Below are 24,943 nucleotides of genomic sequence, written 5' to 3'. Positions count from 1 at the left end.
ACAAGTTCTGGTGAAAAAAATGCCACCAGCTGCAGCGTTTCGCATATAAATTCTGGATAATTTAGAGATTAAACCTAGAATGATAACTTGTTTTTACAGATTCTTTAGTTATTGTATTAAGTAAGTAAGTAAATAAGTAAGTATTGGTTATTTGTAAAGATGTTTCTAGGCCAGGGTCACAAAGCACTTTAACAATCAAAAACAATACACAGTTAATATACTTCAAAAGGCCGAGACACATAAGACAAACACAGGAGTTCCAGAAAAACAGGGAAAAGCACAAATAAAAGTGTCTTCAGATGTTTCTTGAAGGAGTCAGTAGATCATCAAACACAGAGATTGTTCCAAAGCTTAGGAGCAACAGTCTGGAAGGATTTCTCTCCTCTGGTCCGGAAGCGTGTTCAGGAACCATCAGTAGATTCTGATCCACAGACCTCAGAGCCCGAGCTGGGGTGTACGGCTGGATCAGATCACTGATGGAAGGTCTGACCATGAATAGATCTGAAAGTAAGAACCAGAATTTTGAAATTGATCCGGAAAGAAAATGGCAGCCAGTGAAGAGATTTAAGGATCAGAGAAATGTGAGTTCTTCTACTAGAGCGGGCCAGAATTCTCGCTGCAGAGTTTTGTATCAACTGCAGGCGAGACAGATCCTTCTTGTTTAGACACCAAAATAAACTGACAATAGTCCAGACGAGAAGAAACAAAGACATGGATTACAAGCTCCAGATCGTGTGGTCAGTTTTCTGCAGTGTTGAACTAGAGACATGTCTTTGTCAAATACAACACCCAGGTCTCTCAGGCTCAGTTTGACTGACTGACCTTAGTCACCCAAGTACTGACTCAACCCTGGAACCTTATCATCAGGAGCAATAACCAGAGTTTCAGTTTTGTCCACATTTATTATTACCTTGAAGACGACTCAATAATAGAATTTCCATTTCAGGTGGAAAAACACACACTTTCTGTTGTTCATTTGTTTATCTAGTTTGTTTTTTCAAATCGTTCCTTTGTTAACGAACGCCTCACACTCTTTCTCTTACGATTTTGAAGGCTATAAATTGTGTTTTTTTGGTTTAATTGCTTTTTAGTCAAACCCAGCATGATAACGTTTTTACAGATAATTAAGTAGTTTTTGACCAAATATACTCAATAATTAAATTAGCATTTCATCTAAAAAAAACAAACACAACATTTCTCTTGTCAATTTGTTTATTTAGTTGATTTTCATTAAGCAAATTTTTCATAATTTCCTTTTGTCCCACACTATTGAAGCCACACAAATCTTCCTACATTATTGAACGCACCACATTCGCCTGCGTTAGCCAGATATAGTGAAGCATATTTATTTTTATTTTTTTTAGACTATATTAAATAATGTTGTGCCTTCGAATGTAAATGTTTTAGTCGTGTTATTTTAATGTTTTCCTCACATGATGAAGACCTATTCACAAACGTTATTTCTCATAGATTTCGTTTTTTAGGAGGAGACAATGGTAGGAAAATGACAAAGTACATGTCGATGCTTTCTTGTAAAAGTATATTACTTCAAATGCTTCAAATGTTATATATTTGGTTAAACAATAAAACACGATAGTCGTGTAAATGCTTGGCTGTTGGTTAGCTATTGGTTATGTTAGTATAAATCAAAGTAGATTCATGTTCATGTCATATAGAAAGATCTAGAATTACAGTGTTTAAGATAAGATAAGGAACATAGTTTATAGAGGTGAACATTATACATAGACTTAAAATAACAGTAACAATTATGTTGGACTGAATTGGTGAGCATTTGATAGAGAAATACAGAAATGATTAAGTCGAAGAATAAAAAATCAGGTTTATAGTTATTGTTATGGACAATTTACTCAATATATATATATACATAGCGAACAGATGCCCTGTGAGGAGAATTTTATTAATACGTGAACACAAACAAAAATGATTAAGTATCTCAGTAAATATTGATACACAATCAAATCAGTAGTGCAACGTTTTTTTGGCGGCGGTGCTGAACATGTGTCATTGTTTTAGGGTTGATACAAAGATGACAAAATGTTTGTTGACACTACTTGAGTGATGAAGTTTTTCAAGTAATGATGTCATTGGAGACAACATAGACAACATCAAGACTGAGTTTTAGTGATATGTTGAAATAAGATGCTTGGTGGAGGTCTGCGCTCGCTGAGTGCGTTGTTGTTATCAGTAGATACAGACCACCTGACTCTGTGGCGCAACGGTAGCGCGTCTGACTCCAGATCAGAAGGTTGCGTGTTCAAATCACGTCAGGGTCAGAACACATGTTCTTTTTTTTCTCTCTTCAGAGAAGACGAAAACTATTGTATTGTTGTTCAAATAAATGAAACTAAAATGTAAATATATAATATGATATAATAAAATAATTCAGGCACATATTTAAAACTTTATTTTGCTGTTGCAGTACATTTGAGGATGTCTTAGTAGAATTGAGTTTTGCCAATATATCATAAATAAATACTTAAAAAGTTGCAAAGGAGATGACAAAATATATATACTATATATATATATATATATCATCAAACAGCGACGTCCAATAACAGTGAACTCGATGATTGAGGTGATTTAAAATTGAAATTTTTGATGAATGATGGCAAAAGCGAATATAATTTAGTTTCAAACCAAAAATCCAAAACAAACCAAATCCAAAAATTAAAAGACAATACCGTTGAAAGCACCCGTCTTACTTATGGTGCCAACAAAATAGTGAACTCCCGTAATGCCTTTTTCTACACACTGCTTTATTTGGTGACGGCTGATCGTTCGCTAAAGTAATTTTAAATAAATTAAATTCTAAGTCTTCTGCTACGTCAAAAAATGATTGACAGCTGGGTTTGATTGGCTGGGCGGCAAAGCATTATGAGAGGTCACTGTTAAAAATACATATTATGTTGACAGCCAAAAGATATTTTGGTATGATTGAGTTTGATACCCCTGTCTTAGATGTTTTATTTCAATGCTAACATTTAAACTGCACTTCATATTTAGTACAAGTAAACAAGGATTTTAACCAAAAAGATCCAATATTTGCCAGATCTTTCCGCTCCGCTCTTAATGTTACCGAGATAAAGATGTAATCTAATGAAACATTAGCTCTTTTATTATTTTTCCAAACCATCATAAAAGCCATTTAATCAATATTCATGGGGGCAAAAGCAACGTTGCGTGTCCATAATTAAACAAGCACTTTCGTACGCGTTGTAATGGTAAAGATTTCCTCAAGAAATAAATGTAGCGGCAGATGTGGACTGTGGGATTAATTCCAACCTTTACATTGTGCCTCGTGCCGAACTGAGTCATCCCATGGAAGATGAATTTAATGTCCGTATTTATAGATTGAAGCAAATGTCATATAAAACTTCGCTCTGACCGCGAGCGTCGTGGGAAAAGGTCAGATGCAGATCTGGTCCTAGTTTATCTCGTATTGATGTTTTGAACGAGCGCTACGGAAAAAAAAAAGGCCAATCTCGAAACAATACTTGTTTTAATTATTCTCTTTTAATCTTAATAATGCAATCTTTGTGTCAGAATGAAGTGGCCGTGGCGTCCTACGAGGCTCTGCTGCCCCGGCTGGCTGCGTCTCAAGAGGCCTGCGAGCACCTGAAGCAGCAACTGGAAGCTCTTCGCCGTCACTCCCTCAGCCTGCAGGACTCGTGCACACGCCTGCAGGTGATCAACACCGAACTCCAGGTGAGCTCGACCCCCCCGACCGTCTCCACCTGCTGGATTAACTTCTTCTTTTTAGCCTTTTGCTCATAAAAGTGGATTATGAAAAAAAAAAAACCCGGACATAATTCCACCCAGAGGGATGATTAATCATAATTAAAGCAATTGTTAAAAAAATTCACAACACTGATGTTAACTCTAACGTCTTCTAATTTATTCCCTTGAAGCATTAATTTCTGGTTGCCTAGCAACTGCAGTATAGCTTCTTTTTTGTGTGCACACACACTCTTTTTCGTGGGAGACAAAAATATCCGTTGAACGCTGCATTATGTATTCTGGAGACGAACTCTTCTGACACGTGCACCGCCTCTCGCCGTCACCTCCAGGTCTAAACTTTAGATACTTGATCTATAATTAACACTTTGACACATTATTCATGACTTCCAAACGTACATTTTGAGTCCAATTTAGCCGCGAAAAATGAATCGACACTAGTGATAAAAGCTTCTTTCAGGTGACTTTAATTTAAGTTGAGTTCCATTTGGGAAACTTTAGAACTTTTAATTCTGGGCTTTGGGAGTAAAATCATTGCAATTTGTCCTCCGCTTATCCACTGACGGATCGGGTCGGAAACAGGTACGAACTTCCTTCTCCAGAGAAACTTCCTCCAGTTATTACTCTGAAGGATTTGACAAAGGCTTTTCTCCATATGTGATGCGTCCTATACATTAACATTGCATTTACAGTGAAACTATGAGGTCAACGACCTGATTTTGATCGCTATACTACCCAACTGTGGAATATTTAATTGACCAAGAAATGTCAAATGTCCCTAATCTGTGTTGACCCAGCTGGAATAATTAATATTCAAAAGTCTTTAAAGGAATATTATACAAGAGGCAGTATACCGGGTGTTAGAAAATATCAATATGGGGATGTATACTGGTATTCTTTCCACTATAAAGTACTATATTAATATTCAGCCGTCATTACACCTTTTTACAGCTAAAGGAACAATGAAATCCCAGCAGATCTTGACAAGGACTGAGGACGAGAGGATACAGTCGAGCAGTCAAGCAGCTTTAGAAGCTGATGTTTGGACAAATTTTGGTTTTAGAAACAAATGAAAGCAGTAACGACTTCGTCAAGAGTCATGTGGTCTGTAAATTCTGCAACACCAGAGTACTCGACGATACTACAAATATATACTGGTTACTACAGTATCACAATACATCGCGTCGTCGTCCCTTTATCGTGATACTTATCGTGTCACCAGATTCTTGCCAAAACACAACTAGTATTCAGATAGTATTGTCTTGACTGTGATTAAAATTTGCAAGCATTTTAGTCATATTAATTATCTGCCGTAGCATCTGCATTTACAGTATCCAGTCCATATATGTGACAATATAACAATATAACTTTGGCTTGGCTCACACGCTTCCTAATCTTAAAGGATTAGTACTTAAATAATACTAACTAATCTGATGAGTAACTAAAAGTATGAAAAAGGGAAGGTGTAGTTTCTGATGACTACCATCAGCGGCCTGTTCCCCCACTTTGCCTTGAACGCCCAATAATAATCAACACCTATCAAGGGGAGTTGACCAATGTCACATATGTTTTAAGCTTTAACCTTCAATTGTAAATAAAGCCACAATAATAATATACCTTCTTGGTTTTTTAAAGAAGTTACGAAGTAGACAGGTCCAATACGGTCTAGAAGTTAGGATCTCTGGTTTTCAACTCCCAGTCTGGGAAAGTCCCTTTTCCCCCTAATTTTCCATTGGATCAATACAGTTCAATCCATCCATCTATCAAGGATACTTGGATACGGTTACTTAGTACCATAATGGCAAGAAAACCTAGTAACCAGACTGAATCTCACCGCATATTTTATTAAAACAGGTTTAAAAAACAGTACTTTTCTTTATTTTAGCACAAATCTGAAAAATGCCCTTGTCTTGAAATAAGTGTAACAATTATTATCATCTGACGAAATGAAAAAAAAATCGTCAGATAAGTCTCAGCAACTAACTCGTATTACTAACCGTACATCGATACCAGACGTCAAAAGGTGTTTTTTCAAGCCATCCATAGTTTAAATATCAGAACCGAGACGTTGAACATTTTCTAGATAGTAAAATAAACTGTACCTTCACCTAACTAAAGGTTAAAATGACTTATTTTAAAAATGTTTTCATTTAATTTAATTTGAGGAACAAGAAAAGCTCAACATAAGGACACATGAAAAGAACTGAAAAATAATTTTACAACAAAATAATAGTGAATAATCATTTCTTACTTAATTATTACTTAATAAATGTGTTTTGTTGCTTTACCAGTTAAGAAATTATTATACAAGTGTTTTTTTTCTCTATACATACTTAAGATATGATTATATCTGTGATTCTTTACCATTTACTATGTGATTATACTTATGTTTTTTGTTTATTTTTGAAGTTAATGGGGGCGGGACTAGATAAGCTTCTCCCGCTGTTTTCTCTTTCGGGACATGCATGTAATATATGAACTATGATGAAATGATAAAATGTCAACCAGACTGTCATTCCCAAAACAAATTCATTTAATAATAAAAAAAATCGGCATAACATTTCATTCATTTTAGTAGTTTTGCTCTGACTTCACAAGGGCCACATAAATACATTCAAAGGGCCTCACACTAATTTGATTAAAAAAAACTGTGAACCTCAGTGGGGTGAAGAAAGTTTCTTCAACTTTTGTTTTTTCTACAAAAATCTTCCGTAACATTGCACCTCAGGTGGAACAAGCCTCCTTGCACACCCAGCACGCGGCCATGCTAGCGCGCTGCAGCGAGAGCGAGGCCAGGTGCGCCGCCCTGGAGGCCGAGTCCAAGGTCTGGGCCCGCGAGCGAGACGACTCGTCCACGAGGACCGAGGGTCTGAGGCGAGACCACGAGCGGCTGACGTCGCTGCAGCAGAGGCAGGAGGCGGAGCTGGAGGAGCTGCTGGAAAGACACTCGGATCTACGCAGCAGCAACCGCGGCCTGGAGGGCAGACACCGTCAGCTGGAGGCCATGTAGGTCGACGACACAGAAACATCTCAGAGTAACAGGGGGAAACACAAATACACTTGCAGCTCTTTTGTATGCTAGTATATACTGTACGTGCCATCATAATGTTGAGTGGTTTCATTCAGCAAAATCTCAAAATGTTGAAACTGATTTGTATTATTACATTTTTTTTGTTTTTTAAATATTGAATAAATTGAGCAATAATTAAAAAATTATTAATATTAAAAAAATATAATAGATGCATATTCTTGCACACATGGAGTTTGATATTGTAGTTCCAATAATCAAAAATAAATTCTCTGAATTAATTTTTTTTTTTAATTCGGAGCCTTTTGAGTAAAATACGAAAGGTCAGCATTATTAAACAAACAAAAATAAATAAATAAATATATGTATATGTATATGTATATGTATATGTATATGTATATGTATATGTATATGTATATGTATATGTATATGTATATGTATATGTATATCTATATATCTATATCTATATATAGATATAGATATATATATATCTATATCTATATATAAATCTATATATATCTATGTATCTATATATCTATCTATCTATCTATATCTATCTATCTATCTATCTATCTATCTATCTATCTATCTATCTATCTATCTATCTATCTATCTATCTATCTATCTATCTATCTATCTATCTATCTATCTGTCTGTCTGTCTGTCTGTCTGTCTGTCTGTCTGTCTGTCTGTCTGTCTGTCTGTCTGTCTGTCTGTCTGTCTGTCTGTCCGTCCGTCCGTCCGTCCGTCCGTCCGTCCGTCCGTCCGTCCGTCCGTCCGTCCGTCCGTCCGTCCGTCCGTCCGTCCGTCCGTCCGTCCGTCCGTCCGTCCGTCCGTCTGTCTGTCTGTCTGTATATATATATGGGGGTGAAGAAAACAAAACTTGTATATATGTGTGTATATATATATATATATATATATATATATTTATTGAATTTAAAAGGCTATGAATTACAAGATATTGAATTTAGTAAATGTATTTTTTAATTTTTGGAAGTAGAACATCAAACTCCATGTGTGCAAGAATAAGCATTTATTCTTTTTTTTTTTTTTTAATATTAAAATGTTTTTGTTTTTATTATTGATCAATTTATTCAATATTTTAAAAAAGGAAAACATTTTAATAATACAAATTACAACATTTTGAGATGCTGTGTGTTTTTAATTCAATTTTTTTTTAAACTAGAAAACAAACCTAACCTTTAAATATAGAAATTATTACATTTATTTAAAAAATATAACTTAAGATTTCAAAACTTGAAACGTAAATTCAACCGCTCAATACTCCGATGGCTCTGACATACTTCCCTGCTTTATTTCATCATCTCGACTGTGTCTGTTAAAAGGTACCAGAAGCTGCTGGACGACAAAAGTCTGATGGACGACCTGGAGAGGGAGTTGAAGACGGAGCGAGAGGAGATGGACGCTGAGGCCCAGAGGATACAGGAGCGAGAGCGGGAGCTGGAGAGGCTGAGGGAGGAGAGCGAAAGGTGACAAACATCTATTTACGCTCGCGTCTTCTTCGAGTGCTTCCAGAGAAATGGCTTTTTTCCCCACGACGCCGCCTCACACTTACAGTTTTGACAGAAGAACAAAAATATCTGAGAGCAGTTTCTGTTTGATCATATACCATAAAAAACACCAAAAAGATGATGATGAATCGGCTCATTACCTTTTCACCCTCCAATGTTGCCAACGTTCTTCTCCTGTTTACGCTCCTCTGACCTCCGTCTTTATAATTAATACAAGTCCTTCCCCGGCGTGGCGTTGTGTTATTACGGACTGACACTGATAACACACAGTTTGACCTTTCAGTGGAAACTCATTTAAACAACCAGTCAAATCAATTCTCAATCAGAAATGGAACGCCCTTTGGTCGATTCCGGAGCCAATATGGATCATCTGACTCTCATTCATCACAGCACCGTGAGGCTCGTATGCATTACCAAGTCGTACAATAGTTCACGACGGTGTTCGCTCTCATGCTTTGGCGACATCAAGAATCAACGTCAAGGCTTCATGTTATTGATCCACGGAGCCTAGTTCAGATAAACCACCAAATGTTTTATATAGTAAAGGCCACAATTATTAACAATAATTAATAATTAGTATTAGTTTTCAAACCAGAGTATGTCCAAACATAAGCTCTAAAAACTGCTGGAGTATCCTCTCGACCTCAGTCATCCCACAGATCTCACAGGGTTTTATTGTTCCCTTAGGACGAAGTGTGGACAATAATTGCGCTGTAGTCAGTAGTTGTGTTGTGGTCAGTAATGGTGTTGTGGTCAGTAGTTGTGTTGTGGTCAGTAGTTGTGTTGTGGTCAGTCGTTGTGCTGTGGTCAGTAGTTGTGTTGTGGTCAGTAGTTGTGATGTGGTCAGTAATTGTGCTATGGTCAGTCGTTGTGCTGTGGTCAGTAGTTGTGTTGTGGTCAGTAATTGTGTTGTGGTTAGTTGTTGTGTTATGGTCAGTAGTTGGTCAGTAATCGCGTTGTAGTCCGTAGTTGCGCTGTGGTCAGTAGTTGTGTTGTGGTCGGTAATTGTGTTGTTGTCAGTAGTTGTGTTGTGGTCAGTAATTGTGCTATGGTCAGTCGTTGTGCTGTGGTCAGTAGTTGTGTTGTGGTCAGTAATTGTGTTGTGGTTAGTTGTTGTGTTATGGTCAGTAGTTGGTCAGTAATCGTGTTGTAGTCCGTAGTTGCGCTTTGGTCAGTAGTTGTGTTGTGGTCGGTAATTGTGTTGTTGTCAGTAGTTGTGTTGTGGTCAGTAATTGTGCTATGGTCAGTCGTTGTGCTGTGGTCAGTAGTTGTGTTGTGGTAAGTAATTGTTTTGTGGTCAGTAATTGTTTTGTGGTCAGTAGTTGTTTTGTGGTCAGTAATTGTGTTGTTGTCAGTAGTTGTGTTGTGGTCAGTAGTTGTGTTGTGGTTAGTTGTTGTGTTGTGGTCAGTAGTTGTGTTGTGGTTAGTTGTTGTGTTATGGTCAGTAGTTGGTCAGTAATCGTGTTGAAGTCCGTAGTTGCGTTGTGGTTAGTTGTTGTGTTGTGGTTAGTTGTTGTGTTGTGGTCAGTTGTCGTGGTCAATAATTGCGCTGTGGTCAGTAGTTGTGTTGTGTTCAGTAATTGTGTTGTAGTCTGTAGTTGTGTTGTGGTCAGTAGTTATGTTGTGGTCAGTAATTGTGTTGTAGTCTGTAGTTGTGTTTTGGTCAGTAATTGTGTTGTAGTCTGTAGTTGTGTTGTGGTCAGTAATTGTGTTGTAGTCTGTAGTTGTGTTGTGTTCAGTAATTGTGTTGTAGTCTGTAGTTGTGTTGTGGTCAGTAGTTGTGTTGGAGTCAGTAGTTGGGTTCTGGTCAGTTGTTGTGGTGCCATATAGTGTCCAGAAGAATAATTAAATGTAATGTTAATTGGAAATAAAAAATTGAATTAGAGATATTGAGAATTCTGACCTGCTCTTGTAGAAGAACTCACATTTCTCCGACCCTTCAAACTCTCCATTGGCTGCCATTTTCTTTCAGGATCATTTTTTAAAATTCTGGTTCTTACTTTCTATTTTTCATTTTTTCGCACTATGTATGATAGAAAGGGATCCTGCAAAACGAGCAAATCAAATATATCAGGTGATACTATAAGTGGTTGTGTTGCATTATGATCACCAAGATCAATAATGTGATCTATATTAACGTTAACGTTAACATTTTGTCCTTTCAAAGCAAAATGCCTCAAGAAACTGTTAAATGGATTTTTTTAATCAGATGTGGATTTTGAGACAAAGATTTATTATGATTCATTCATTATTTCAGTGGCGTTAATTTCTTGAAAGAAACTTCATTCACTTCTATGGGTTACAAGTGCTGCCCTGTTCAAAACTACAACAAAAAGATATGTTGTTATTTGTCATTCAACATTGTTTTATGGTTCCCTGATCAGTTTAAACTTCTTTATGCTTCTTAGTGCTTGAGACTCCTGGTCACATATTTTGATTTCTAAATCATATCATTTTTTTTATTTAATTGGATTCTTCCTCTTTCTTTATCTTTGTCAAATAATATCATTTCAATGGTTCATTTCAACATTTTTCCACCTGTTTTTTCTCTCTATTTCATTTTTAAACTCAAGGCCAGCTTGTGGGACCCGACGAAGTTATTTCCTATTAAATTATTAAACCAAAAACTAGATCAGGTACTGTTAATGTTGCGACTATGAACCTCAAATAAAATTACAATGTTGAAGCTCAGTCGATTATAAATGTAAACTTAAATTGTACAGAAACTTCTCAAAGCAGAAAATGATGAACAACAAGGAAGAAAAAGATATTTAAAAACATTTAATACCTGAGTTTATTCTTATAAACGCAGTCACGACACAATCATCGTTCTGTACCATATTGTGTGCAGCGGTTTATTTCTTGCATCATGTTTTCTCTTAGCTGCATCTTTATGAAAACATTATTGATTGTTCCGACCGACCATAAACACGCGTGATCAATACCGTATAATGTGCGAAGCTTTATACCTATAATAATAGCTGAAAGAGTCAAAAGAGCAGACCCTAACAATGGATCATAATTTACTTTATAATCGACCTTTACTTTTTGTTTGTGAACCCTTTTGACATCTTTTTAACTTATTATAAAGTTTTCACCACTCAGGTCAGGTCAGAGACTTTAGTTATGAGAATTTAAACAAGATAAATGAGCAATTTAAGCGTACAAATACAACAAAATTAATCAAAAATCCCATGTTTTAGATTTGCGAAGCGTGTTGGTCGCCCACTTGTGAGGTAGAAACGACGACAATCACGTCGTGCGCTCAGATAATCAACCGCGTGTCATCAGCGTATCGATGGAGCTGATTGCTGAGAGATTTCTAATGAAAGGTTGAAGCGAAAAAATAGTTCCTTGTATTTGAAAATGTGCCAAAAAAATGGTCTCATCACACATCTGTTTCCAACTTGATTGTGGTTTGTTGATAAACACGTTTGGATTGATTATCACGCCAACAGCTGTTTTTTACTCAAATGAATCATTAATATTTAGAACCAGACAAGAGTTTAAAGCAAATAACATGAAGTTTTGTTTAATTAAAAGTGTGAACGTTTACTTGTTCTGTCGAACAAAATATTTATTTACTCTTGTTCAAAACTGTAGAAAACTGACCAGAAACTGTTTCCTTCAACTGAGAGAAATCTCTAAATTTAGGAAAATGTTGTCACAACATGATCTGGAGTTTATAATCCATGCGTTTGTGTCTTCTCGTCTGGACTATTGCAACAGTTTCTTTTCATGTCTTAACAAGAAGGATCTGTCTCGCCTTCAGTTGATACAAAACTCTGCAGCAAGAATTCTGATCCGCTCTAGTAGAAGAACTCACATTTCTCTGATCCTTAAAACTCTTCACTGGCTTCCAGTTTCTTTCAGGATCAACTTTAAAATTCTGGTTCTTACTTTCAGATCTATTCATGGTCAGACCTTCCATCAGTGATCTGATCCAGCCGTACACCCCAGCTCGGGCTCTGAGGTCTGTGGATCAGAATCTACTGACCAGAGGAGAGAAATCCTTCCAGATCTTCCTCTCTCTTTGCGCTTGATGGATCTACTGACTCCTTTAAGAAACATCTTAAGACGTTTTTATTCATGCAGGCTTTTCCTTGATTTTCTGGAACTCCTGTGTTGTTCTCAGTGTTATCTTGACCTTTAAAGTATATCCTTGTTTTGATTGTTTAAGCGCTTTGTGACCCTGGTCTGGAAAAGCGCTATATAAATACAAATTACTTACTTACTTACTTACTTTATTGTGTACCTGGCGAGAGCTAAAAAAAATGTTTGGTCAGTGCTTTGTTTTGATATCGTGCTCTTCTGGTGATTCATTACACAAGTTTCATTCCGAAAAAGCACTTTGAAGACACAATGGGAAGTTAAATGTCCATCCGTGGTTATTACCGACTATTACTAAATGTCTCCCGCAGTGGTCGTTAGAACTCGTCTCACTCACTTCTCACCAGCGAGCGAAGCGTTTGAATGGACTCGGACCTCTCCATAACACGCAGCGAGTATTTAGTCTTCGACATTATCTGTTGTGTTTATGTTTCTCTGCTCATTAGAGAGCAGTTACCCATCATATTAAAACACTGATTTTTGTTGGCAGCGCCGAGTGAAGTCCATGTGTGTGTGTGTGTGTGTGTGTGTTGCAGGCTGCAGGCCCAGCAGAAGGACTGGCTGGCGTCGCAGGCCGAGCTGCTGGCTCAGGGATCCGTGCTGAGGGCGGAGCTGAGCTCTTCCCAGCTGGAAAGGACAAGACTGGAGGGAGAGCTCAGCGGGCTGAGGGAGACCAACCAGAGCCTGGACCTCAGCAACGCCAGGCTCACCAGCCAGTACCAGGTACCACACAAGCCGACGCTGACAAGTTGCTAGTTGAACTCTGAAGTACGGGAGAAACTTTCATAGAACAAACATTTAATACATCACTACAATGATATCATCTGGACAATTTTCCTTAAAATAGAAGCAATAATTAAAAAATGTTTACAAAATACAATAAAGTAACATCTTCAAAGAACAATGAGGGATTATGAGAATAAAACTGTTACTATTTCGCAGATTTCGTTTAATGCGTAGGGGTTTTTCCAAACGTTACTCACGCCATAATATTTCTATTATTATTTTGTTGTTGTTGTCACTTGTTTGTTCATAGAGAACTAAAAAAAATAGAAGCGCCTCATCTTCCAGCACACCTTGCATGTTTGGCCCTTAACTAATGCAAGCCATTAGGTTGTTTTCAGAATGCTCACGAAGCGACTCCCCGCTGATCCTTAATAACAGCAATAGGTGACAGCGGGTGTTCGGCAGGATCGCGGGGTTAGTGTGAGTTGATACAGTCAGCGTGGGCGGAGAAGAGCTTTGTTTAGGCATAAAGAGGTTGGAAAACCTCTAGCTAAGGTGCGATGGTTGCAAAGGTCTATAATGCTGCACAGCAGGTCATTTATTTTTCCTTATATCTTCTTGAACTTTTCCACATTTCCCATAAAGGGTAGACGCGCTGAGTCAGCCTCCTCCACCGTCACCTATCATGAGGATTCTTCACACATTTATGACGAACAATTGAAACCTGTTCATGAGAGCAGAAGTAAGAATGAACCGAGATCTCACCATGTAGCAACAAAAAGCTAAAAACCACGGAATTGTTAAAAAAAACAAAACAAATTAGTTGGATGGTTATTTCAGAAGGAATCCTTGTTGGAATAGTTTGAGATCCCTGCGTCTGGACAAACAATTATACTCTGTCAACTTCAAATGAACCGTTCCATCCTGCTTTTGATGTGTGTCCAATTACAATGATTGTTTCTCTGGCAGGGAAAATTTGAGTCTTTTTAAAAACTCTTGCTGATCACTGGAGCGACGCCGAGTCAATATTCATGAAGGGAACGGTGCCAATCTTAAGCAGAACAGACAATTTGCATTTAAAATACTTTTAAGTCGGAAAGTTAATAGACAAGTTAGAGAACGTGGAAAAAGTAATTTCGCCGAATAAGAAATTGAAACTTGTTGGTTTTGAAAACACACGAAACAAAAGTCTTTTGGCCGGCGCATGTGAACAAATGAACTTAAATGAGAAACATCAATTACAGGTAATAAATAAAAGAAACTTTGTTAGCGTAAGACTTTAGCTAAGCTGATCACTGATAGCAAATTTAAAGAAAGAAATACAGAGAAGTTTGACCTAAAAATGTTACATTTTAATGTATCTATTTCATTTTATTTCCCATTTGTGTACAGGGAAATTAAACTTAACATAATAGGATTGTTAGTAATTGAGAATCGATCTAAATGTGTTTGACTAAAACAAAACCTGAAATTGTAAAAGATCAACCAAAATTGTTGTAACACAGGATCAAGTAATATTTTGTACACATAACCTGCATATATGTGGAGATTTCAGTTCATGTTGAGTTAAAAAGAAATATTAAATCTGTCAAACTGACATGATTTAAACCCACAACCTTCTGATCTGGTGTCAGATGCTGTACCTTTACGCCACAGAGTCGTCATATTTTATATTTATTAAGATTAGTAAAACAAGGCTCACGCTGAAGTGGGCATTGATGGAATCTCATGAATCTGTTTATATATATATATATATATATATATCCAACTAATTTTCTTTCATTTGTTACATACATCACTTCATATAGATCTGACTTTAATCCCATTTGTCCTTTGAAATGTCTCTGACTCTGAACATTTCCTTCATATCAGACTCTGTGGCGCAACGGTAGCGCGTCTGACTCCAGATCAGAAGGTTGCGTGTTCAAATCACGTCAGGGTCAACACTTTAGTGTAAAGAATAAAAACTTCTATCTTAATGTCAAGCAAGCTCATTATCAATTCTGCAAAATGTGTAACACAAAGAGCGAATTGAAAGGTACTTTTACTTTAGTCAATTGGATGTTTCATGGGTAGCGTGGGAGGATTTGTACTCACAACCTTCTGCTTAACATTTTTGTGATAACCGTAGTTTTATCAGTGAAAAACATGCGCAGGTTTCTGTTGACAAGAAGCTTGAATGCAAGTCTTAGAAGTAAAACCTTTGGAAAAATAATAACGGTAGCGTGTCTGACTCCAGATCAGAAGGTTGTGTGTTCAAATCACGTCAGGGTGAAACTTTAGTGTAATAATGAATACATTCCATCTTATTGTCAAGGTAGTTGATTAATTAATTAATTCAACTTCTTCCTTCTCAACTTTTATTTCAGCTAACTGGTCGTTTCACAGTAGTCTGGGAGGATTTGTACTCAAGACCTTCTGCTTAACATTAATGTGATAACCCCTGATTAATATAATTAAATAATCTCAGGTTCTACGAATTGGTGCGAAGCCCTCTAACCTATTCGGGTGTCAACCAATAGCGAAGTGGTTAGAGGGCGAGCACCAAATGAAGTAGAACCACATTTTTATCAGTAAAAAACATGCTTTCATTCCTTTGACTAAAGACACAACTCTGACATGATTTAAAAACCAACCACCATATCAATTAAGATTAGAGGTTAAATCTCTTTTTTAATCTCTCACTTTTTCCCCCCTTTTTTTAACTAACAACCCTTTATATAGACCTGTGGCTACGCTTGTATTTTTGACAATCTTTGATTTTGATGATTTCCTTCATAATTGACTCTGTGGCGCAACGGTAGCGCGTCTGACTCCAGATCAGAAGGTTGTGTGTTCAAATCACGTCAGGGTCAAATGGTTTAATTGCCTTTTTTTACCTGACTTTAATTTTTACCAGATTGATAATCTTTTTTTTTTATAGGAAACCTTCTGTTTACAGGTATTTGAGGTTGAGGAAATTCTCATAAAGCAGAGAGTAATTCATAAACATACAAGAAGTTCACGACCCTGATATGATTTGAACTCACAACCTTCTGATTTGGAGTCAGATACTGATGCACAAAAAAAACCCATCTTAATTCTCAAATATTATTTCAGCTAATTGGTCGTATCATGGGGAACGTGGGAGGATTTGAACTCACAACCTTCTGCTTAACATTTAAATGATAACCACAGTTTAATTTAGTAAAAAATGTGCAGTTTTTTGGAAGCTTGAATGCATTACATCTTTAGACCAAAAACTTCTAAAATAATATTTTCAATAATAAACTTTCTGGTAACAGTTTGTGATCAAAAACATTCCCAGAAAACTGAGAGAGATTCTTATAAATGTGACTCATGACATGATTGGAGAAGATTTATCCTCCTGTTGTGGACGCGCTACCCTTGAGTCTATGGTCAAAATATTCATTAAGGTTAGAGGTTTATGCTAAATAATTATTGCATTTTTTATAATCACATGAATCTCATTTTTAATCTCTAACTCATTTTCTTTCATTTGTTACATACATCACTTCATATAGATCTGACTTTAATCCCATTTGTCCTTTGAAATGTCTCTGACTCTGAACATTACCTTCATATCAGACTCTGTGGCGCAACGGTAGCGCGTCTGACTCCAGATCAGAAGGTTGCGTGTTCAAATCACGTCAGGGTCAATGCTTTAGTGTAAAGAATAAAAACATTCTATCTTAGTGTCAAGAAAGCTGATTATCAATTCTGCAATGTGTGTAACATGTAGAGGGAATTGAACCAGACTTTTACTTCAGCCAATTGGTCGTTTCATGGGGAGTGTGGGAGGATTTGTACTCACAACCTTCTGCTTAACATTTATGTGATAACTGCAGTTTTATCAGTGAAAAACATGCGCAGGTTTCTGTTGACAAGAAGCTTGAATGCAAGTCCTTAGAGTAAAACATTCGAAAAAATAATAATAGTAGCGTGTCTGACTCCAGATCAGAAGGTTGTGTTCAAATCACGTCAGGGTGAAACTTTAGTGTAATAATGAATACGTTCCATCTTAATGTCAAGGTAGTTGATTGATTAATTAATTCAACTTCTTCCTTCTCAACTTTTATTTCAGCTAACTGGTCGTTTCACAAGATTTTAGGAGGATTTGTACTCAACATAATTAACATTAATGTGATAACTCCTGAGTTATGATCATAATCTCAGGTTCTACGAATTGTTTATGTCCTCTAACCGCTTCGCTATTGGTGCCTCGTGGGTAAACCAATAGTGAAGCGGTTAGAGGGCGAGCACCAAATGAAGTAGAACCACAGTTTTATCAGTAAAAAACATGCTTTCATTTGTTTGACTAAACACGCAACCACCATATCAATTAAGATTAAAGGTTAAATCTCTTTTTTAATCTCTAACTTTTTTTTTTCTTTTTTTAACCAACAACCCTTTATATAGACCTTTGGCTACACTTGTCCTTTTGAGAATCTTTAATTTGAATGATTCCCTTCAGAACTGCCTCTGTGGCGCAATGGTAGCACGTCTGACTCCAGATCAGAAGGTTGTGTATTTAAATCACGTCATGGTTAAATTCCCTTTTTTACTTGACTTTAATTTTACAAGTTTGATAATCATTTTTCCTATAGGAAACCTTCTGTTTACAGGTATTTGAGGTTGAATAAATTCGCATAAAGCAGAGAGCGATTCATAAAAATACAAAATTTGGAGTCAGATACTGATGCACAAAAAAAACATCTTCATTCTCAAATTTTATTTCAGCTAATTGGTCGTATCATGGGGAGCGTGGGAGGATTTTAACTCACAACCTTCTGCTTAACATTTCAATAATAATCACAGTTTAATCAGTAAAAAAATGTGCAGGTTTTTGGTGATTGGAAGCTTGAATGCTTAAGTCTTTAGACCAAAAACTTCTAAAATAATATTTTCAAAAATAGACTTCCTGGTAACAGTTTGAGATCGAAAACATTCCCAGAAAGCTGAGAGGGATTCATATAAATGTGACTCATGACTTTAACGTGATCCAAGAACATGTATCCTCCTGTTGTGGACGCGCTACCGTTGAGTCTATGGTCAAAATATTCATTAAGGTTAGAGGTGTATGCTAAATAATTATTGCATTTTTTATAATCACATGAATCTCATTTTTAATCTCTAACTCATTTTCTTTCATTTGTTACATACATCACTTCATATAGATCTGACTTTAATCCCATTTGTCCTTTGAAATGTCTCTGACTCTGAACATTACCTTCATATCAGACTCTGTGGCGCAACGGTAGCGCGTCTGACTCCAGATCAGAAGGTTGTGTGTTCAAATCACGTCAGGGTCAATGCTTTAGTGTAAAGAATAAAAACATTCTATCTTAATGTCAAGAAAGCTTGTTATTAATTCTTCAATATGTGTAACACATAGAGGGAATTAATAGATACTCTTGCTTCAGCCAATTGGTTGTTTCATGGGCAGCGTATGAGTATTTGTACTCAAAACCTTCGCAACATTTATGTGATAACTGCAGTTTTATCAGTGAAATACATGCACAGGTTTCTGTTGACAAGAAGCTTGAATGTAAGTCTTTAGAGTAAAACCTTTTGAAAAAATAATAACGGTAGCGCGTCTGACTCCAGATCAGAAGGTTGTGTGTTCAAATCACGTCAGGGTCAAATGATTTAATTCCCTTTTTTACTTGAATTTTACCAGTTTGATAATAATTTTTCCTATAGGAAACCTTCTGTTTACAGGTATTTGAGGTTGAGGAAATTCTCATAAAGCAGAGAGAGATTCATAAAAATACAAGAGGTTCACAACCCTGATATGATTTGAACTCACAACCTTCTGATTTGGATTCAGTCGCTGATGCACAAAAAAAAAATTCTTCTTAATTCTCAAATTTTATTTCAGCTAAATGGTCGTATCATGGGGAGTGTGGGAGGATTTGAACTCACAACCTTCTGCTTAACATTTAAATGATAACCACAGTTTAATTTAGTAAAAATGTGCAGTTTTTTTGGAAGCTTAAATGCATTACATCTTTAGACCAAAAACTTCTAAAATAATATTTTCAAAAATAGACTTTCTGGTAACCGTTTGTGATCGAAAACATTCCCCGAAAGCTGAGAGAGCTTCATATAAATCTGGCTCATGGCTGTAACGTGATCCAAGAACATGTATCCTCTTGATGTGGACGTGCTTCCGTTGAGTCTATGGTCAAAATATTCATTAAGAGTAGAGGTTTATGCTAAATAGTTATTGCATTTTTTTATAATCACATGAATCTCATTTTTAATCTCTAACTCATTTTCTTTCATTTTTTACATACATCACTTCATATAGATCTGACTTTAATCCCATTTGTCCTTTAAAATGTCTCTGACTCTAAACACTTTCTTAATATCTGACTCTGTTGCGCAACGGTAGCGCGTCTGACTCCAGATCAGAAGGTTGCGTGTTCAAATCACGTCAGGGTCAATGCTTTTGTGTAAAGAATAAAAAATCTTATCGTCAAGAAAGCTCATTTTCAATTCTGCAATATATGTAACACATGGAGGGAATTGTATGATACTTAAGCCAATTGGAATTTTAATGGGCTGGGTATGAGGATTTGTACTCACAACCTTCTGCTTATCATTTATGTGATAACTGCAGTTTTATCAGTGAAAAACATGCACAGGTTTCTGTTGACAAGAAGCTTCATCTTAATGTCAAGGCAGTTGATTGTCACTTCTGCAATATCTGTATCACACGGAGGATTTAAATGACTTTACTGAATGTTTTTCACGTCAGGGTCGATAGTTTATTCAAGAAGCTTCACATTTGATCTACATTATCTGAACCTTCCATCCTTGAGTGTAGGTTCATCCAAGAACTCTGTTTTCTTTCTGTCTTTCCTTTCTATTATTATGGCATGTTCTATATAATCTTCCATTTTTTGTTTGTCTCTTGTTGTGCTACAAGCCTGCTGACACTTGTCATTGGATTAACAACTCTTAATGTCGTCTATGTTTTTGTGCTTCTGATGTTTAATGAACAATTAATTCAACTTCTTCCTACTCAACTTTTATTTCAGCTAACTGGTCGTTTCACGGGAGTGTGGGAGGATTTGTACTCAAGACCTTCTGCTTAACATTAATGTGATAACTCCTGAGTTATGATCATAATCTCAGGTTCTACCAAATGTTACTTGCCCTCTAACCGCTTCGCTATTGGTGCCTCAGGGGTAAACCAATAGCGAAGCGGTTAGAGGGTGAGCACCAAATGAAGTAGAACCACAGTTTTATCAGTAAAAAACATGCTTTTATTTGTTTGACTAAAGACAAAACTCTGACATGATTTAAACACCAACCACCATATCAATTGAGATTAGAGGTTAAATCTCTTTTTTAATCTCTAACTTATTTCTTCCTTTTTTAACTAACAACCCTATAGAGACCTGTGGCTACGCTTGTCATTTTGACAATCTTTGATTTTTAATGATCATATCTGACTCTGTGGCGCAACGGTGGTGCGTCTGACTCCAGATCAGAAGGTTGCGTGTTCAAATCACGTCAGGGTCAAATGGTTTAAATCCCTTTTTTTACTTGACTTTAATTTTACCTTCTGTTTACAGGTATTTGAGATTGAATAAATTCTCAGAAAGCGATTCATAAAAATACAAGAAGTTCACGACCCTGACATGATTTGAACTCACAACCTTCTGATTTGGAGTCAGATACTGACGCACAAAAAACATCTTCATTCTCAAATTTTATTTCAGCCAATTGGTCGTATTATGGGGAGCGTGGGAGGATTTGCACTCACAACCTTCTGCTTAACATTTCAATGATAACCACAGTTTAATCGGTAAAAAATTTGCAGTTTTTTGGTGATTGGAAGCTTGAATTGTTAAATCTTTAGACCATGAAATAATCTTTTCAATAATATACTTTCTGGTAACAGTTTGTGATCGAAAACATTCCCATTTGTCCTTTAAAATGTCTCTGACTCTGAACGTTACCTTCTTATCTGACTCTGTGGCGCAACGGTAGCGCGTCTGACTCCAGATCAGAAGGTTGCGTGTTCAAATCACGTCAGGGTCAATGCTTTAGTGTAAAGAATAAAAACATTCTATCTTAATGTCAAGAAAGCTCATTATCAATTCTGCAATATGTGTAACACACAGAGGGAATTGAAGGATACTTTTACTTCAGCCAATAATCTTCTCAGGTTCTACCAATTGGTGCAAAAGCCCTCTAACCTCTTTGGGTGTAAACCAATAGCCAAGCGGTTAGAGGGCGTGCACCAAATGAAGTAGAACCACAGTTTTATCAGTAAAAAACATGCTTTCATTCCTTTGACTAAAGACAAAACTCTGACACGGTTTAAACACCAACCACCATATCAATTAGGATTAGAGGTTAAATCTCTTTTTTAATCTCTAACTTTTCCCCCTTTTTTAACTAACAACCCTTTATATAGACCTGTGGCTACGCTTGAATTTTTGAAAATGTTTGATTTTGATGATTTCCTTCATAATTGACTCTGTGGCGCAACGTTAGCGCGTCTGACTCCAGATCAGAAGGTTGTGTGTTCAAATCACGTCAAATGGTTTAATTCCCTTTTTTACATGAATTTTACCAGATTGATAATCATTTTTCCTATAGGAAACCTTCTGTTTACAGGTATTTGAGGTTGAATAAATTCTCATAAAGCAGAAAGCGATTCATAAAAATACAAGAGGTTCACGACCCTGATATGATTTGAACTCACAACCTTCTGATTTGGAGTCAGATACTGACGCACAAAAAAAACATCTTCTTCATTCTCAAATTGTATTTCAGCTAATTGGTCGTATCATGGGGAACGTGGGAGGATTAGAACTCACAACCTTCTGCTTAACATTTAAATGATAACCACAGTTTAATCATCAAAAAAAGGTGCAGGTGTTTGGTGATTGGAAGCTTGAATGCATTAAATCTTTAGACCAAAAACTTCTAAAATAATATTTTCAGTAAGAGACTTTCTGGTAACAGTTTGTGATCGAAAACATTCCCAGAAAACTGAGAAAGATTCATAAAAATGTGACTCATGACATGATTGGAGAAGATTTATCCTCCTGTTGTGGACGCGCTACCATTGAGTCTATGGTCAAAATATTCATTAAGAGTAGAGGTTTATGCTAAATAATTATTGCATTTTTTATAATCACATGAATCTCATTTTTAATCTCTAACTCATTTTCTTTCATTTGCTACATACATCACTTCATATAGATCTGACTTTAATCCCATTTGCTCTTTGAAATGTCTCTGACTCTGAACATTACCTTCATATCAGACTCTGTGGCGCAACGGTAGCGCGTCTGACTCCAGATCAGAAGGTTGCGTGTTCAAATCACGTCAGGGTCAATGCTTTAGTGTAAAGAATAAAAACATTCCATCTTAATGTCAAGGCAGTTATCACTTCTGCAATGTCTGTATCACACGGAGGATTTAAATGATTTTACTGAATGTTTTTCACGTCAGGTTCGATAGTTTATTCGCAACCTCAACAAGCTTCACATTTGATCTACATTATCTGAACCTTCCATCTTTAAGTGTAGTTTCATCCAAGAAATCTGTTTCCTTTCCATCTTTCCTTTCTATTATTATGACATGTGCTTTATAATCTTCCATTTTTTGTTTGTCTCTTGTTGTGCTACAAGACTGCTGACACTTGTCATTGGATTAACAACTCTTAATGTCGTCTATGTTTTTGTGCTTCTGATGTTTAATGAACAATTAATTCAACTTCTTCCTTCTCAACCTTTAGTATAGCTAACTGGTCGTTTCACGGTAGTGTGGGAGGATTTGTACTCAAGACCTTCTGCTTAACATTAATGTGATAACTCCTGAGTTATGATCATAATCTCAGGTTCTATGAATTGGTGCGTAGTCCTCTAACCTCTCAGGGGGTAAACCAATAGCAAAGCGGTTAGAGGGCGAGCACCAAATGAAGTACAACCACAGTTTTATTAGTAAAAAACATCCTATCATTTGTTTGACTAAAGACAAAACTCTGACATGATTTAAACACCAACCACCATATCAATTAGGATTAGAGGTTAAATCTCTTTTTTAATCCGAACTTTTCCCCCTTTTTTAACTAACAACCCTTTATATAGACCTGTGGCTACGCTTGTCTTTTTGAGAATCTTTGATTTGAATGATTTCTTTCTTAATTGACTCTGTGGCGCAACGGAAGTGCGTCTGACTCCAGATCAGAAGGTTGCGTGTTCAAATCACGTCAGGGTCAATGCTTAAAAGAACAAAAAAATACTATCTTAATGTCAAGAAAGCTCGTTATCAATTCTGCAATATGTGTAACGCATAGAGGGAATTGTAAGGAAATTTTACCAATTGGTCGTTTCATGGTGAGCGTATGAGGATTTGTACTCCAATAGTGAAGCGGTTAGAGGGCGAGCACCAAATGAAGTAGAACCATAGTTTTATCAGTAAAAAACATGCTTTCATTTGTTTGACAAAAGAAAAAACTCTGACATGATTTAAAAACCAACCACCATATCAATTATTACATTTAGAGGTTAAATCTCTTTTTTTAACCTCAAACTTGTTTTTTTACTTTTTTAACTAACAACCCTTTATACAAACCTGTGGCTACGCTTGTCCTTTTAAGAATCTTTGATTTTAACTAACCTCTTTATAACAGACTCTTTGGCGCAACAGCAGCGCGTCTGACTTCAGATCAGAAGGTTGTGTGTTCAAATCACATCAGGGTCAAATGGTTTAAATCCCTTTTTTTAATTGACTTTAATTTTATCAGTTTGATAATCATTTTTCCTATAGGAAACCTTCTTTCACAGGTATTTGAGATTGAATAAATTCTCATAAAGCAGAGATAGATTCATAAAAATACAAGAGGTTCACGACCCTGATATGATTTGAACTCACAACCTTCTGATTTGAAGTCAGTCGCTGATGCAAAAAAAAAACATCTTCTTCATTCTCAAATTGTATTTCAGCCAATTGGTCGTATCATGGGGAGCGTGGGAGGATTTGAACTCACAACCTTCTGCTTAACATTTAAATGATAACCACAGTTTAATCAATAAACCAAATGTGCAGTTTTTTGGCGATTGGAAGCTTGAATGCATTAAATCTTTAGACTAAAAACTTCTAAAATAATCTTTTCAATAATAGACTTCCTGGTAACAGTTTGAGATCGAAAACATTCCCAGAAAGCTGAGAGAGATTCATATAAATGTGACTCATGACTTTAACGTGATCCAAGAACATGTATCCTCCTGTTGTGGACGCGCTACTGTTGAGTCTATGGTCAAAATATTCATTAAGAGTAGAGGTTTATGCTAAATAATTATTGCATTTTTTATAATCACATGAATCTCATTTTTAATCTCTAACTAATTTATTTTATTTGCTCCATACATCACTTCATATAGACCTGATTTTAATCCCATTCGTCCTTTGAAATGTCTCTGACTCTAAACATTTCCTTCATATCTGACTCTGTGGCGCAACGGTAGCGCGTCTGACTCCAGATCAGAAGGTTGCGTGTTCAAATCACGTCAGGGTCAATGCTTTAGTGTAAAGAATAAAAACATTCTAACTTAATGTCAAGAAAGCTCATTATCAATTCTTCAATTTGTGCAACACGTAGAGGGAATTGAAATTAATTTTTACTTCAGCCAATTGGTTGTTTCATGGGCAGCGTATGAGGATTTGTACTCACAACCTTCTGTTTAACATTTACGTCATATCGCAGTTTTATCAGTGAAAAACATTTGCAGGTTTCTGTTGACAAGAAGCTTGAATGTAA

The 24,943-nt window shown here is 36.4% G+C and overlaps 1 protein-coding gene and 11 non-coding genes across 12 annotated transcripts in view; all 12 read left to right on the top strand.

Annotated features, from left to right (window-relative positions):
- Positions 1–24,943, top strand: part of ccdc88b (coiled-coil and HOOK domain protein 88B) — an 84,295-nt gene that overhangs the window by 43,180 nt on the left and 16,172 nt on the right. Inside the window, exons 20-23 of the mRNA XM_087798455.1 lie at positions 3,565–3,726; positions 6,485–6,762; positions 8,131–8,274; positions 12,963–13,149. Of these exons, the coding sequence (XP_087654581.1) occupies positions 3,565–3,726; positions 6,485–6,762; positions 8,131–8,274; positions 12,963–13,149 (771 nt within the window). The remainder of the gene's footprint in view (positions 1–3,564; positions 3,727–6,484; positions 6,763–8,130; positions 8,275–12,962; positions 13,150–24,943) is intronic.
- On the top strand, positions 2,223–2,294 carry trnaw-cca (transfer RNA tryptophan (anticodon CCA)). The gene has a single exon. It is a non-coding gene; the product is annotated as a tRNA-Trp (tRNA).
- trnaw-cca (transfer RNA tryptophan (anticodon CCA)) lies at positions 15,024–15,095 on the top strand. Its single transcript has one exon. It is a non-coding gene; the product is annotated as a tRNA-Trp (tRNA).
- On the top strand, positions 15,936–16,007 carry trnaw-cca (transfer RNA tryptophan (anticodon CCA)). The gene has a single exon. It is a non-coding gene; the product is annotated as a tRNA-Trp (tRNA).
- Positions 16,740–16,811, top strand: trnaw-cca (transfer RNA tryptophan (anticodon CCA)). Its single transcript has one exon. It is a non-coding gene; the product is annotated as a tRNA-Trp (tRNA).
- Positions 18,393–18,464, top strand: trnaw-cca (transfer RNA tryptophan (anticodon CCA)). Its single transcript has one exon. It is a non-coding gene; the product is annotated as a tRNA-Trp (tRNA).
- Positions 19,529–19,600, top strand: trnaw-cca (transfer RNA tryptophan (anticodon CCA)). The gene has a single exon. It is a non-coding gene; the product is annotated as a tRNA-Trp (tRNA).
- Positions 20,614–20,685, top strand: trnaw-cca (transfer RNA tryptophan (anticodon CCA)). Its single transcript has one exon. It is a non-coding gene; the product is annotated as a tRNA-Trp (tRNA).
- trnaw-cca (transfer RNA tryptophan (anticodon CCA)) lies at positions 21,136–21,207 on the top strand. Its single transcript has one exon. It is a non-coding gene; the product is annotated as a tRNA-Trp (tRNA).
- On the top strand, positions 22,444–22,515 carry trnaw-cca (transfer RNA tryptophan (anticodon CCA)). Its single transcript has one exon. It is a non-coding gene; the product is annotated as a tRNA-Trp (tRNA).
- Positions 23,330–23,401, top strand: trnaw-cca (transfer RNA tryptophan (anticodon CCA)). Its single transcript has one exon. It is a non-coding gene; the product is annotated as a tRNA-Trp (tRNA).
- On the top strand, positions 24,630–24,701 carry trnaw-cca (transfer RNA tryptophan (anticodon CCA)). The gene has a single exon. It is a non-coding gene; the product is annotated as a tRNA-Trp (tRNA).

The sequence above is a fragment of the Callionymus lyra genome, chromosome 9, assembly GCF_982586985.1.
Source record: "Callionymus lyra chromosome 9, fCalLyr1.hap1.1, whole genome shotgun sequence".
Lineage (NCBI taxonomy): Eukaryota > Metazoa > Chordata > Actinopteri > Syngnathiformes > Callionymidae > Callionymus > Callionymus lyra.
This window is presented reverse-complemented; position numbering and strand designations above follow the sequence as displayed.